We start from the raw sequence: 16664 nt of genomic DNA, 5'->3' as shown, positions 1-16664 counted from the left end.
GCTAGCCCCGTCGTACTATGCTGCCTACCTGACATGACGTTTTACGTATCCGTGTGTGGGCTTGTTAGTGCAGCCTGCGACCTGCAATGGCTGGTTCCGTGGTTCCGGAAGGGTGATAACGAGCTTGTGATTCTTAAAAAACCCACGTGCCCCAGGGCTGCCCAACACTGTGGCTCTATGAACCATCTCGCGGCTCCTGCAGCGATGCGGTATCGTTGCTAAAATGTCAGCGAAGGAAGCCCTTGAAGCCCTATGGAGTGCCTACCAAATCAAGGTAGCAATGTTTACCATTTCGCTACTCACCTAAAGTATCAGAGGGAAAACGTTAAGCACATTGTACTGTACACGAGTGATCGTGTGTGTCTATTGTTAGTCATTTAGAGTTGTTCCGAAACCAATCTCATTTGATGCACCTTTACTACTACACCTGTTCTGTTTTGTTTTCATGACGCTTGCACACCGGAATGTTACACTTCCCCTATGTAACTTGCGCAATCTGGAAGTACCCATTTAATAAAAGAGGAGTGTGTCACACCGGAGAGAACTAATCCAAAGAACCCACTTTACTGGCTTATCGCAGGTTGATAGTGTAATTAGAATCGTTCTTGAAGTGGGTGGGTGCCTGCGACGTTTGAGTGCGGATATTTTAACCGGCTGTGGAGATTGCATGCGCCGAGATCAAAGCTCCTTGCAACGGTGGGGATTGCCGCCTAATGCCAGTTGCGTGCGCGTGAGAAATTTTCTCTGCATCAGCTGTTTGAGGGGCTCACTGCCGCTCTCACATGACATCTGTGTGTTCTGCAGCGGAATTCCACCACACTCTCGGAGTACATGGTGGAGTTTCGCCGTCAGTACGGCGACTGCTTGAAGACGGATTTCGCAGCTAACCCAAACAGGTAACTGCACAATTCTCCCAGACCGTTTGGCTGACCAAGGTTGTCAAATTAGGGTGCCTGTTTATTAATGAGAAAGCACCGTAACTGAATAAAAAAAGAAGATATGATGTCCCGTACGAAATTTGAAACTGTTACATTTCACCTTATGACTTATATAGCTGTCACTGTCTCTATATAGCTTCCTCGTACATTAGTTTATGTATGTACTTGCATTAACAGTCCAAACGAGCATGCTCTTTTGTTTTCTTTATCAGGAGCACTTCAAATGATATCTTAGCCAACACATATGTGTTGTGGATTGCAAAGTGAGCTGATAATGGGGCATGGTATGTAGTAACTCTATAGGTGCACCTGCAACTAACATTTTTTGAAATGAACAAAAGGAGAGAGAGAGAAATAGAAGACAGGTTAAAATGAACAAACAAACCAATAAAGTGATAGGCATGAGCACTGTTGCATTCAGGTCGTAAAATAAGTTCCTGTTCTTATGCTAACAGACACTAGAAGGCTTTGATGTTAGTTCTTTGTGCTCTTACATTAAGTTGGAGACTTGGGATGACCTCATTTTCAGTTTTACTTTTTTTATTGCACTTTTCACGTACTGGCCTGCAGTGTGCTTACCTGTAGATACAATTTTAGTGTTGACATTTGTACCACCAAGGAATATTTTCTTCATTGCCCCTCTATGGAACAAGATGAAATGCTTTATGTTGGAACAAGTTGCCAGGACACTTTCCTACTTCATGTAGATGGCATAAGATTGTATAATGTTGTGGGTTATTCATGGCCAAAAGCAGCTGCATTTTTGATCAGAGGGAATGCAAGAAGAATTGTGAATGGTGATTAGTGGGCACATTAAAGAAACCCAGGCAGTCAAGATTAGTGCCAAAGCTCATCATTGTGGCGTCTCTCATAGCCCATTTGTTGCTGCTGAATGTGAAAGTCCATCAGCAACTTATTCTGCTCAAGATTGCTGATAATTCAACAGCATTTCAGACTATACTTGAGACTCGCCGTGGTTGCTTAGTGGCTTCGGCGTTGTGCTGCTGAGCACGGGATCAAATCCTGGTGATGGCAGATGCATTCTGATGGGGGCGAAATTAAAGATTTAGGTGCACATTAAAGAACCCGAGGTGGTCAAAATTAATGCGGAGTCCCCCACTATAGCGCGCCTCATAATCAGATCGTGGTTATAGCACATAAAGCCCCATAATTTATTTTTAAAATTTTTAGACCAAGCTTGTACACATTACAGAATCAACGAAACTGATTACAATTACAATTACTTCTTTAAGATGTCTAATTGATTACAGTTTCCAATTGTAGCCCCATGAAAGTAACTTAGCAATTACCAAAAATAATAGATTACTTTAATGCTACCTTGCACCCTACCTTTATTGACATTGCACAAATACAGTAAATGGAACGAGTTGGACTGACTCTTTCAATGTATCCTCTGTGGCACTACACACATTATTTTTCACAAAATATTTATTTTCAAAATATTCGGCGGTAATCTTCCCTTGTTTTATTGTGAAGACATCTGCAGCGGCACTGAAAACTCTCTAAATGTGTGCGCTGTAGAGAAAAGCTGTGTTGCAATGTACAAAAACTTTGCTCACAAGATAGGAGCTGCTAATAAATGAGCATGGTTATTCGAGACGAGGTGTATCATCGATTCTCCGAACTGTGCTGCTTTCGACAAGACAGTAGACAGCGAACACTTTCTGTGGTCTTGCCCAAAATACCGAGATAAAAAGAACGCTTTGATTGAGAAGCTGCAAGAAAATGACTTTCCGCATGCGTGCCTTCAACACCTTGGGTTCCCAGAAGCATCAGTTATAGCCTGAAAAGAACCTTCAAGTCTTCTTCTTGCATTCCTGAAAGACTGGCCTGTTTGACATGGTGACGTGCCGCAGTATTGTTAAAAGAGATGCTATTTGCTACAGCTCACCACCACCACCACTATCACAAGATTATGGTTACTCAGTAATGGTGATTCTCGTGATCTGGGTCCTCTATGAAGCACAGTGCTCAATTGTTGCTATGGGGGTGCTCTCGAAACGGCCTGTGAAAAACGTGAAAAATCGCCTATAGGTTATATACTGGCATCGATGCCCAAAGAGGCCGTCACTATTGAGCCATAGAAATACTGTTTCAGTTGGTCGGCCAACATCTCTTGCGCTTCCTCCTGGCACATTTAAATTGTCAGCCATTTAGACGTGAATGACTAATTGTAACAGATGCCACCAAATGTTCATGTTCTTGAAAAGGTGGCCAAATCTGTAAGGTAATTTAATATAAAGCTGCATAATATTCAGCCGTAGAAATACTATTTGTGTGTTACAGTTGCACAAATAGGGGTATCTGAGTCGCATATAAATCAAACAGATAGAACATAAGCGTTTGACGGCCAATAACTTGTCCGTATGAGAAAAGCCATAGACTGCACTAAGTGAAGAAGACTTGAACAGCAGCTCTTACAGCCCATGAAGGCTGCTTAAAGTGCTTCCAGGCGATAGGGAGATAAATTTTATTATACGAGAAAAGCTCAGAGGTCCGACTTCCAGGAGAGGTGTGCAAATCTGAAAACTTGCCACATTCAAGATCAAGGGGTAGTAGCTGCAGGACACTAATGGTGGGAAGGAGGTAATCTATTTACATGTTTTCATCGCTTTGAATACTGTATAGTTCCCACAAAATTTAAGTGCTCAAAGCTGGAAAATGTAACTTATTAGAAGTAATTGGTTACTGAAAAATGTAATGGGATTATAGTGAGCGTTATCGAGTAAATAAAGTAATAACTAAATTACCAGATTACAAAAAAACTGTAACTGATTACAAGTAATTAATTACACGTAATTTGTTACATACTTGAGACTCGCAATGGCATGTATGGTATTAATGTTCTTGCTCACCACATGTTGTGTGCTTATTGCTAACAATTAGCTGACAGCCTTGAGTCTCATGGAATCCGTAGCCTTTTAACAGACCTGGGCAGTTATTTCTGGCACTATGCTGCCTAATTATTTGTCAAGTGCAAATTCACTTGCATAAAGTCAAACTTCTAGAAACCACAGTTATCAAGAGTCTGAATTATAAGTTAAATAAAGTAATGTACATGCCAGGATAACAGAGTTTAGCTGAGCATCATTTAATTAACATATAAGAAGCTAAACACAAAAACAACACTTTCATACAAAGTACGAGAGTGAGTGACTCGCCACCGCTGAGTTCCTTGATGAACTGTTAAAGGGGACCTCCACCCTTCCAAATGCTCACCTAGAATCGTGAGCACATGACTAATTCAGCCGTACTATTTCATATTGGTGGCCATTGACATGTACAGAAGCCTGAATATCAAATGTGCGCTTGTTTTGACTCTTTATACTTTACAAATGCCTTCACATGATCCTTTTTTGGGAGGGCTTTGTAACTATGGGCAAGAGAAGCCAATAGGCTGCTAATAGCTAAAATCCTTGGTTGAATCAAGCAGCTCCAAAGCACCTTTAAAGCAAATGGGTCAACCAGAGCTTTTACGTTTGTTTTAATTAGCTGGAATTATGGATAATCCGAGTGTGAATGGTTATGAGTCGCATTTATATCTGTTTAATCTGCGACTAACATTGAGTATTGTGTTACTATACCACTTATCATTTTGATTTCTTGAAGGTCTGTTGCTAGCCCTCTTCTGATAGACCTTCCTGAAGGATTCCTTCAGGAGGTGGAGTCATACCTGAGGGAGTGTAGTGATGAATGCAACACAGGCGTTACTGTCGAAACAGTGCAAAAGGCCAGTGTGGCTGTTCAAGTGCTCAGCATACTGTCACGGTAAGCAGCATTCATGTTTTACATTTCTTGCAGTGTCACACAAAGTTACTCGGCTAAAGGTGTTAATGCCCATTATTGAGAATGATACTTGGGACCTAATTTTTAGGCCATGACCTTCATGGTTTATGTTACGAGTGCAGAGATTGAAAAGTAATTTATGTTCACACTATGACTGTTGCGTTGTTGTTGCAGACAAATTATGTTTCCTGCAGGCTCTATTGTGCGTACAACTTAGATCTTGAATCACTCATGCATGATCTCAGTTGTTTTGATGGCATTGTAGGGTGTGCATTGTAACTAAATAAAGCTCAAAAGTAGCAAGGTGGAAGACATCTCATCTGATGCCATCATTGAGTATGTTTAGTTTCTTCTTAGTTCTTGATTGGTAATATACATGTGTTGTTATTTGAAAATGCATGGCTTCAACAGTCTAGTGAGTTTTATCATCCATGTTGAGCTGTTGTAACAAAGCTCAAAGGGGCATGAAAACGATTTATAATCTATGTTAGTTTATGCAATAGAGGACACAACTTTTGCAACTCAGTCCTGATCTGACATTTTTATTTTAGTGGAATATATCCACAGATGGTGCACATGGCAGCAGATATGCAAGGATGAACTTCCCTGTACCTTTACTAAACTATGAGATTGTTAGTGAGTGTGACCGACCTAGAAATTAACATATTTTAGATCACCTAAGTTTTTTTAATAGCTGCAGTACTTAAACCACCTGAAAAGCAGTGACACAGACAGTGCGGAGGGTGGGTTTTTAGTATCTGATGCTCCTCCCATTACATAATTTTCAAGCTATTTATGTGCTTATTGAGTGTGAGGAAATTCTGGAATGGCCTCTGTGAGAAATAAAATCCTAACTATCGAACTAAATAGCTTTGGTAATTAGGTTATGTGTGAAATCAGAATCTTATTTAGGCTTGGCCATATTTTGTATATAGACACAGCAGGCTTTTATTCCTCAACTTGTGGTGCCGAGCTTTTTTCTCTCCTTAGAATGTCATTAGTAGCTCCTTTGTACATAAGTTGCTGTTGGCTCACTAAATTGTGCTCATCTGATGCCATCATTGAGTATGTTTAGTTTCTTTCTTCTTAGTTCTTGATTGGTAATATAAATGTGTTGTTATTTGAAAATGCATGGCTTCAACAGTCTAGTGAGTTTTATCATGCATGTTGTTACAACATCTCAAAGGGGCATGAAAACGATTTTATAATCTGTTCATTTGCTTCCGAAAATTGCAGTCTCGATTCCCTCCTCCACCTTTTTCATGTTTCATGGGCTCTATGTTCATGGAAATGTGTATGTATTAAAAAACATGGCTTGAAAAATAAAACAAAGGTCTGTTCATACATCTGCACTTCTGATAATATAAATATAACAGCATATTGTGAGTGAGGTATTGCGGATATTTAATAAAGCAGGTGGCACTGGAGCTGCAAATGCCTTTGGCTTGGCTTGGCTTCATTGGGTTTACTGTTAGTTAGCTTGTTAGTGTCCTTGGAAATGGCGATGGACGAGGAGACACATGCATATGAAGGACACAGCATGTGGCTTACTCTTTGAGCGAAGTCTTTCCTGAGTTCACAGAGGAGACTGGGAGTCAAAGTGTCCTTTCTGCATGCCAAGAAAAACCCCAGCTCACAAACTATTTCAATCTAGTGCATACAAATGCAGATTCCCATGTGCATGCTTCCGTGCCGGGGCCGGTCACATAGTTTGGATTCACTTAATGGATAGATGAGTAGGTGTTATGACATCCCTTTTGAAACAAGGTGGTTGTTGAGGCACCCCAAGAGTCCAAACTGTACACAACAAGAGACAATATTCATAATATCCAGGGCTGAGCTTTGCGTGAAATCGTCAGTCATGGCTGCTGTGCTGCAACTTGTTTATCCTTGCATTTTTTTCCTTGAAGCCTTACATATACAACTATAATGTATGCACACATTCTATCAAAATGAAATGAAACCCTTTTGTAATGAATGCTGGCACACTCAACAAAAATATGATCGTATCAACCAACTATATGCTTGTTACTGATTTGTGGCTTGCATCAGTTCACACCACTGCCCTCAGAGTTGCCAGCTGTCTCCTCGCTTTCTCTATTTCATAAATACATTAGAGCTGTGCCGCTCAGCAAAATGGTGCATCAGTCAACTATATGGGCTCTACAACACAGATCCATAGTTTAAATTCTCCTTAGCATCATTTTAAGTGTTGTAACCCTTTACGCACATATATTTATTACTTCATTAATTATTTCTCTTTCTCTCTCTCTCCCCATTTTTATAGCAACTTCAACAACATTCCATTTGTTTCAACTAGCGATGCAGTGCCTCTTGTCATTGTGATTTCATCAGCTGTTGCCAACCAGGTGGGATGTCATGTCTTTCTCCATTAAGGTCATTCTCAATCTACATTCTCTTCCATCTCATTTTGTTTTTCTCAGTACACTCAACACTCGAAAGATGCAAACGACCAGAACACTGCAGGTTTCCTCCTCTCTGTGCTGGTCTTCCTTGAAGTCCTGTACGACCCGCATCTCATCTGGCAGAAGATGTGTGGCAAGTAAGTTTTAAGCTGTGGTGCAGTGAAGTGTATTAGCACTAAGCGCAGAATTTTCAATTGTGTCATCAATATTAAGGGACGTGGCTATGCTTTGTGCCTGTGAAAGTGCAGATGATATATTCATTGTTTTAATCTACTAGTGAAATATTTTAGCTGTATTGATGTACTGATACTGGTGGCCAGTAGTCAGTGTTGATGTCTACACTGAACGTATGTTGTGAACTTTCACTCAGTGCTAGCTGCTCATCAGATTATCTTACGATTGTGGTTTATGCTTGTGTGCTGTTTTAACTTGAAATCTGTAAAAGCAATGCGTCTATTCTGTGACTGTTTTAATTGGGACACATACTGAAGCAAAGATGGGGCTGAATGAGCCTTGAAGGCGATCAGGCAAAAGAAATCGGTTATTTCTTCACCCTGAATGTTTTGTGCTGCCAACAACTGTCAATTTATGTTGGGCATACTCACCCCCCATGCTGTGCCACATTCTTTCACGTGTTTGCATTGTGCTGTTGTGGTTAACTGCACATCAGCAATGTCACTGGAAGGCTGAAATAGTTTGCGAAAGCTCGTAAAAATCAAGGGGGCAGTATTTCACATAGAATTGAGCCTCATTATAACAACGCTACACATGATACAGGGATACCTTTGTTATATTCCGTATTCATTACAAACACGCATTCAATATGTGCTGATATTGGTGAGAACATTTTAGATTTACTTTGTTGCATCTGATAATTCAATATATTCATGTTCATTATATTGTGTTCAACTAGGCTTGTACTATTTACATATTTATTGCTTGAATAAGTGTCCTCATTTCTTGTTCACCACTTTACGTGGTTGTTTTTGTATATACTACTAGGAACGAGTTAGTGAAGCATTAGTGCAACTGCCTTTGTCTGGGAATGTGGGCAACAGATGCACAGTGAGATTGGTAGCTCTAAATTGCTGTTTTGTAATATTCTCTTTCCTTATGGCATGTTTTCTTGCATGACACGCTGTCTTTCTCATTGGGTAGGCTGGTTTAATTTTGATGTTGAAAGTCATTTTAACGTTCAAAAACGTGTTTTTAGAAAGAGCAGTACTAATCTCTGCATTTTGATTTTGTTTTCTCACTATCTTCTTTAAAATGTTCTTATTAAGACTATTGCTGCTGTCTTTTGGAAATTCCATATATGCTGTCTGTTTCATGTGTGCCTATTCTTATCTGCAACATTTTTGTCCTTTGTTGACTACAAGCTGTACAAAAATGTATTGTATCCTCCATGCTTTTGATGTGTATGTGAAGTGCTAATGAGCAAACACAGTTCTTGGTTTTCTATAATGCTAACAATTCCATGTGTTCTTTTCAGGGTCCCTTTGGACTCAACAAAGTGTAAAGTTAGCCCATCACATCTTCACCTTGAAGTTATTCCATTTTTCTATGGTGAGCTTGTGTATCAAACATTTATTTAGCCCATTTTGCTTAGATATGTATGTATAAATCAAGGTGTAATATTTACAGGGACATATTGTTATTTAGTCATTTGCTGGTGAAGTGAAGTCTTAGTGAAATGTCCCTGAAATGTTCATGTTTTTCTTTGCCTGAAAACATTATTCATTTATGCATTTAGCCATTATATCTCTGTAATCCGTTGCTGATAAGTGAACTGAAGCTTCACAAGTCATCAGCAGGCAGTTGATATTGACCTCATTTCACTTTGTACTGCATTTGTTTTATCATGGCAGATTTCTGCTGCAAGCAATAAAAAAAGAAGATAGCTCAATAGAAATTGGCATTGTAGAAAGTAGCATATACAAATCGTCCTATTGTACTTACACTTAGTTTGTATGATTTGGTCATCATTCGCTGTCATAGTAACTAAAGGTGACAATTTCATCTGGTTTTCTTGGAGCCTAGGCCCGAGTGCAAAGTGGCACTAAAGCAAGAATGTAATCTGGACTTAGAAGATACCTGAGAAAATACCCTCGTGGGGATCTTCTATGGTATCTTCTAGGTTCTAATGCCCGCCATATTATTCTTTTTCCTCATGCCCGCAGTTTTAATATAATATTTTATTTTATGTTATTTTATGGGGTAATAAAATAAATGTAGTTGGCTGTTTAAAACTGACACCAATGAGTAAAACAAGTTCAACTGAATTACTCTTGTAAATGTTTTTCCCCATTATTTTATACCACTTCTGAATTGCAGTTTATTGTTGTTAGTCTGTTCATTCAACGTTTTGTGCTCTATTACTGCTTATTAAATACATTTAAAACTCAAGTTGTGCACCATTTTATACTTATAGTACTGGCCATGCTGACTCAGTGGCTATGGTTTTCTGCCGCCGAGCAGGAGGTCACAGATTTGAGTCGTGGTCGCTATGGCCGCGTTTTGATAGGGGCAAAATGTTCTAAATTTTGAAATTTAAGTGGATCTTAAAGAACCCCATGTGGTCAAAATTAATCCGGAACCTTCTACTTCGACGTCTTTTATATTCCCACTGTTTCTTTGGGACGTTAAACCCCAGAAATTAATCAATTGATTGGGTACATATGCAGATAAAGTGGTCTTGCCACACTTTTTTGGCGATAGCATTTGTATTTGCATGTGAATGGTTTGCACTCTCTGAGTGGGCCATCGGTTTCTTGTTGGACATTTGCTTTTGTGCTGCTCAAGCTGTAACACCACGCTTTCCTTCTGATTTCCCAGATTGCCTCTCTTCAAAGCCTTGCTTTTTGCCTGCCTCAATACAGATGAAGCTCATTCATGTTTTTGGTGCGATCATTTGTGGAGCCCAGGTAAGCTTTTTCTGTGTACCTGAATGTAGCTATGGGCATTCTGCTGCTGCCCACAAGGTCGCGATTTCGATTCCTGGCCACTGCAGCTATATTCCATCAGGGGTGGAATGCAAGAATGCTTGTGTACTTGGATTTAGGCGTACATTGTAAAGCCCCACTAGAGTGTCCCTCATAGCCTATGTGTTTCTCTCGGGCATTGAACACCATAACTTGATTCGAATGTAGAAAGTAAATATGGTGCAAATTGTTTGTCCAGTGGCAACAACAATTTTTCTCTTGCTCTTGCAAAGCTCCAGTTCTAGTATGTATCAGGGATGTATGATTTGTGTTTCACAATAATTCTCTCTTTGTTGAAAGCAAGTAAACACAAGGAGCTTAAACTTAGAGGACAAACTTCTGGTCCGGTAGCCCTTTATGGTTTACTGACTTTCCCATTTGCAGATTACCAGTTTTCAGAATGGTGTAATTCAAGAACAAATTTGTAAACATAATTTTAACGGACACTGAGGTGACAGAAATTTTGCATATCATATTAATATTTTAGTTGTGAATATTGTGAGGTTCTTGGACATGCTCTTGGCACGAAGGAACGACAACACAACATTAGCGGACACATGAGAGTCGAGCGTCCCCACAATGCATGGATACAGTGAAATAAATACATGTATTCCTTGCAAACACAATAATATTAACTAAATTCTTGTATCTTCAAGATAGCTGTAAAGCAACGAGACGTAAGCAACTGTAAGTAAACTTGAGGGTTGACTTCCATATGAAAAACAAATGGAGCAAGAAATTTGCGATAATCATTTGTCATGCCAGTGTAAGAGATACAATCAGCTTTTATGGGTTTTGAGGAAAGAAACAGATGTGTTGGTGGTTTCGAGCATATGTGAACACCTGCTCATAAGCAATGTAATTTCGCACCTGTGGGAAAGGCAAACAGGTGGGTATCTCACAGCACCACTTGGAGGAATCAGAAATGTGATAGTAATCAGTTTTAATGAGCTTAATAAATAGAAATAAATAAATAAATAAATAAATAAATAAATAAATAAATAGAAATAGCATGGCTGTACCAAAACTAAAGCTCATGGTGCTGTAAAAACATGAAGCATAAATACTTCTAGCTACCATTGAGCAAAGCAAGGAATCAGTTCTGGCAGAACCTCGACGGTAAAAGCACGATAGAAAAAGAATATTTGGAACTAAATGGAGGCCATGTCCTAAATGATGCTATGCAGATCTTCATTCCAAAGAAGCGCTTTCTTTCAAATGTAAAGTCGTCATACATGTATGTCTTCGACCATTTTGGTCTTCCATTCCCTGTAGTACATGTACACCCTATGGCAAAATACACTAACAAAGGCCAGTCACCCATTGCTAACAATGGCTCTCTGGCGACTGACCTTTACAGTTTTGCAATAGGCTGTACAGCAGTGATTATCAGTGGGTTGAGGCTGCTGTTGTCATGAATGTTCTGCGGGAATGGTGCAGGACTGGTGAGGTTATTTCAAAGCCTTGAGGCAGTGAATGTCTTTTCTTGAAAAATGCGAGAGAGAGCTCATGTCCTGCCTTCTGTGGCTTCTACATTTTCTGTGATCCAGCACAATGCTCAAGTGGCAATAAACCAAAACACAGTAGAAATCCTGTTCTACCGACTACGGGAACAAGAATGCCCCCTTGAGGTGAAGATGACAGCGGTTCGATGCATCTTGCAAGGTATCGTCACACTGTGTGCCTCCCCACCAGAAGCAGTGAGTACACTTCCCCTTTTTTTAATGTGAAGGATTGTTTGGCTTGCTTCTCGGGTTTTGTTCCTCATTGTATGGTGTCCGGGTAATCTCAGTCGCACACTCTGAACCGTAACTGCAAACGCTGATGATCATACATTGATTTAAAAATAGGAAGGTATGCTTTATTCTGCTACTCTTTAGGGAGCATATTGCAGCACCAAAGACTGTTGAGAGCTTGTTTTGTACTCTAGGTGGTACTAGGCCATTCCCTTAATCACAGCCTTTATGCCACACCCACAAAACCAGTTGTAGACAGGTGTTTGAGAGTGATGTCAAGTTTCCTCCCTCATTCTTTCTTGTACACTGCAGATGATGCATCTAGTTCAGCTTTGCACGCATGTGGGAGGGTGTTTCCTCATTCCCATTGTGCTGATGTCATGTGTGAGGCTCATGGTATTAGGTGTTCAACTGCGCATGACATTGACACTTGCAACTCTGCGAGAATGTTGGGAGAGTGAAGAGCGTTGGGGGTCAGAGAGTGCCCCTTTTGGCTGAGAAGTAGGGATTTGTAAATGATTGAGAAATAGTGGCACGTAGATGTTTGGAGATATGCATAGTGATATAAATTTACCAAGTTGGTTTGATTCGGTACTCGCATTAAATAGTTGCTTCCTGATGGTGTCTTATAATCAGGTAACTGCTATTCAAAATGTTCTTTTTTTTTTTTCAAATAGTAATAAAATAATCCGCACTTTTGTGGCGATGATTGAGAAATAGGTTTGGAACAAGTAAGCATGATCTTATGAAGGGGGATCAGTGGACTGGAAATGTTAGCTAGCCAGCATAATTATGAAACTATTCAAAATGTTTGCATAAGACACTGGAAATGGAAAATTATTTACAAGGTATTCAATTTGCAATTTAACGAATGTTAACTTTATTACTGTGTTTATGATTGGTTTGGCACCATTATTATTTCATTCTCATTTGATGCAATTTCAAAAATCACTACTGTACACCCAAATTGGTTGGATTTTGTGCACACTTGATAATGGTAGCTAAGTCATTGTCCAAACCACAGTGCAAATCTGATACCATAGTTAATTACACAGGAACACTAATGTTGTTATGCTAAACACCATTTACTAGTACTGCAGCTGTGCACTGCTATATAAAAATAGAATTGCTGTTACTCTAATAACAATGGCAGCCTCCTAATTACATTAGGCATTCCTTGTAATTGAGCGTAACTGCAGTAGGCTGTAACATAGGTTCAGCACAACCATAGTGAGCATGACCACATGTAATAATGTATGAGCCGGTGCATAAAAGTAAACTTCTATATCTGAGCATTGGCATTTCATGAAGTTGACAGAATGCAAGGCAACACAGCTTTGGCAAAAAGTAGTAGTACTACTAAGAATGAATTGACGAAGTCAGCCATATGGAAGATGTCCAAGTAAAATCCTGCTATGTGGGTCATCATTGCTACTGCCTTTCGGAGCTACTAGGCAAGCATCCGAGCAAGCTTTTCTTCCCTTTTTTTTTATCTGCGCTGTAAAGTTTAGGCATTGTGTCAATTGAGGTATCACCACAACCGTAAGCTGTGGTAGTTGACCACAGCAATGTTTTTTGTGTGTTTAGACTCAAAACTGCTATTTTTCTTTCTCTCCTTTGCATTCAAAAGTATATGTGCCTGTGCAGCTGAAGCAGATGCTGGGCATTTTTTCTGTGTGAAAGATCTTTGAACCCATTCAAAAACGAGAATTTGTTTTTGAGTTATGCAGCTTTTCTTTTTTTATTGGTGGGTTAACTCTTGGGCTGCTTTTCTGTGCCCAGCAAAGCCCATAAGTAATTGTTGTTAAAACAAGTACTAAGATTTAAATCTGTGTTGGTGCTTGGTTTTACTGTAGAAAACAGTAACATGCACAGTGTCATAAAACATGCAAATAATGTGTGCAGTCAATACTTTTGGGATGCACTGTTACGTCACAATTTTTTCTTTCCTTTTCCTGGTTTGCAATCAGTTAGTTAGGTAACCCTATTAGTAATTTGGAATATACAATGCTGGAAGGCTGTAATGTCATTGTCAGCAATAACTCTTTTATTGGTAATCATTCTATGATAATTGAAAATGTTATGTGAAATGTCTATCTGCAGGGGGTTTAGTATCAGAAAGGAGCAGTTCTGCATATCTTCATGTTTTTGTTTGCACGCAGAGAAAAGTGGACCTGGATGCATTCGTGTGTGAGTACTTGGGGACTCTGTCCAAGCTGATGACTGAAGAGGAGAAGCCCACGCAAGTGGATACAGCTCAGTGGATGATGAGTAAGAGGTTATTTTTGTGCACATCTATGACTCTTTGTTCAAAAATTTTGAGCCTCTTGAACATTTTTTCTATTCCAATGCATGAATCTGCAGCTCAAAGTCTCTGTTGTGGTGAATTGCACGGGTAGGTCGAGAGCAATTTTTTTTCAATGCAGCAAAAAAAAAAAAAAAAAAAATCTATATTCTCTGGTACATCAGGGGTGCTCTTACGTGTTACCTTCATCGTTTTGGATCAACTCTCTACATAGTGGAGTGCTCCCTTTTGCTCCGCCATTGAAGCACAGATTTGGCCAGAACTTCAAGGGCTTGTCGCACGTCGCATCCAACTGCTAAGAGGGGTGGGATGCTTAGGTGGAGTTTGGTTTGGCGGTAGTGTCAGCTGTGTGCAGCAGTTACAAACATTGCTGTACTGTACATTTGGTGTTGTCTCCATTACAAGGCACCGTCCGTGCTGATTCTTGTGCATTCAACAGCAATGTTGGGCATGCGCAGGCCACAACTCGTGCAGTCAAAATGCGCTCTGGGACAGCGACTTCTCTAAACATGGGAATGCACTGCACGAAAATGAGACTCTGTTTCTTGAACCATTTGCATGCAATAACTTCCGTTGTGATCTGGGATAGAGCAGTTTGTTTTCTTTGGGCAGATTCACGTTTGCGAAATCTGTGTGACAACTACTACTGAATTATCAGTGGAATTCACATCAAGTTTTATTATTGGTGTAAGGTTACTAATACCTGTGCCAATTGAATGGAATTCACATGAAATTAGTTGTCTAGGACTTTGTAAGTTTCTTAATACAATTATGGCTGAAGTTGCTTTATCAGGCACATTTTTATTGCTATCAATGCTGGGATAATGATAGCTGTAGTGAATGGATTAACTTGTTAACTTTACTTGCCAATAATAATAACATAATCAGACAGACTACTAAGTGGACAAAAGCCAATGAAGTGGCACTACAACCATTAACAGGCATATCTTATGTAGATTACATCAGTTTACTTCAGTAATGTGTGTTCCATGTGTGGCTGTGACTGCTAACATTGGGAGTGAAAGTCTGTATTGAACAGTTTAACTCTTTCCCTGCCACACCCATTAAGCATTGTTAGCCCACTAGCGATGGTTTCAAGTGCCATTTTCAATACCTTTCGCGACATGGATGGATGGATGGATTCTATGAGTGCCCCTTTGAAATGGGGTGGTGGGTTGCATCGCCAAACTCTTTTTCCTTATTTTGCCTAATGTCCTAACTATATTAATTTCCTTGCAAACAAAACATTCTGTGCATCAAACTTTCGAAACCTATATTGAGAACTTTGTTTTTTCTATGCCTCCGTTGTTTGTGGTCTCCCTGCTTTTCTGCCAGCGAACCTCCAATTGCCTTTTACTAACCTCTGTTGCGGATCTGTTTACTTTCCCTACTTTTGTGTCGGCGAGCCTCCAATCTCCTTTTACTAATCTCTGTTGTGGATCTGTTTACTTTCCCCACTTTTCTGCCGGCGAACCTCCAATCTCCTTTTACTAATCTCTGTTGCGGATCTGTTTACTTTCCCACTTTTCTGCCAGTGAACCTCCAATCTCCTTTTAGTAATCTCTGTTGCGGACATGTTTACTTTCCCTACTTTTCTGCCGCCACACCTCCAATCACCTTTTACTAATTTCTGTTGCGGACATATTTACTTTCCTCATGCTATCCCCGAACCGAAGAGTTTCAAGGAAGCTGCTCGCAAGCCCACTGCGCCATATAACTCACAATATAAGAACTACAGTTTCGTTTTCGATACAGTTTTTTTTCCCTGTATGGTGACGATATTAGAATGGGCGTAGAAGACGCGGGAGTTTGACAGCGAAAATGGGCCTGCTCCTGCATATCCCGCGCGCATTCTAAGAAATTGTGAATCTTGCAATTCTGCTGTGTCTGTGGTTGATTTTTTCGACAGCGAGCAGCAGCAAGTCAGAGGATGCTGTCCTTTCATCTGAGTTTACTTTGGAGAGTGATGCAAGTTTGGGCTCTTCTACTACCTCAAGCAATTCAACATGAGCTAGCTAAAATTAATACATACTGAAATTTGAAAGAATGCAACGTCAGCAAAACCCAGCCGGAAATACCAGTCTAATGCAAGACTTGCCACGTTCCCTTGTGTTTTATTTTAAGGAACTGCTCTGTTGCATGGCATGCAGAACTATATGCCTTCGAGCTAAGTTTTTGTTTTTGCAGGAATATTGTTCAAGACAAAAAACTGATTTCTTCACAGATAGTTGCTATTGGATGCTGAAACATCTTTTATATTGCACAATCTTTACAGCATTTGTTTCTTCTTGGGTACAAGCATATCTTAACAAGTTTTGTTTAATTTTACTCTTCAGTCTTGTTTTTCGTAACTAAAAGTTTATGTTACTGCATAGAACTCATAAATAAACCTTCTATGCCTGAAAAGTAAATTAATTCTGCTTTCCTTTAGTTTAATTCTGAGTGTAATAGTTCTTTAAAAAAAATCTTGT

At 39.7% G+C, this 16664-nt stretch overlaps 1 protein-coding gene across 3 annotated transcripts in view; it reads left to right on the top strand.

The window, feature by feature from the left end:
• The window catches only part of LOC126541921 (neurobeachin-like protein 1), a 137560-nt gene continuing 120896 nt past the window's right edge, over positions 1-16664 (top strand). For all 3 annotated transcript variants that reach the window (XM_050188891.2, XM_050188890.2, XM_050188889.2), the window contains exons 1-9: positions 1-274; positions 805-896; positions 4569-4727; positions 7033-7114; positions 7190-7308; positions 8664-8737; positions 10007-10095; positions 11703-11852; positions 14051-14159. In XM_050188891.2, the coding sequence (XP_050044848.1) occupies positions 224-274; positions 805-896; positions 4569-4727; positions 7033-7114; positions 7190-7308; positions 8664-8737; positions 10007-10095; positions 11703-11852; positions 14051-14159 (925 nt within the window). In that variant the 5' untranslated portion in view covers positions 1-223. The remainder of the gene's footprint in view (positions 275-804; positions 897-4568; positions 4728-7032; positions 7115-7189; positions 7309-8663; positions 8738-10006; positions 10096-11702; positions 11853-14050; positions 14160-16664) is intronic.

Source organism: Dermacentor andersoni, chromosome 2 (assembly GCF_023375885.2).
Source record: "Dermacentor andersoni chromosome 2, qqDerAnde1_hic_scaffold, whole genome shotgun sequence".
Lineage (NCBI taxonomy): Eukaryota > Metazoa > Arthropoda > Arachnida > Ixodida > Ixodidae > Dermacentor > Dermacentor andersoni.
The sequence above is the reverse complement of the archived record's forward strand: the minus strand, read 5'-3'. Positions and strand labels throughout refer to the sequence as shown.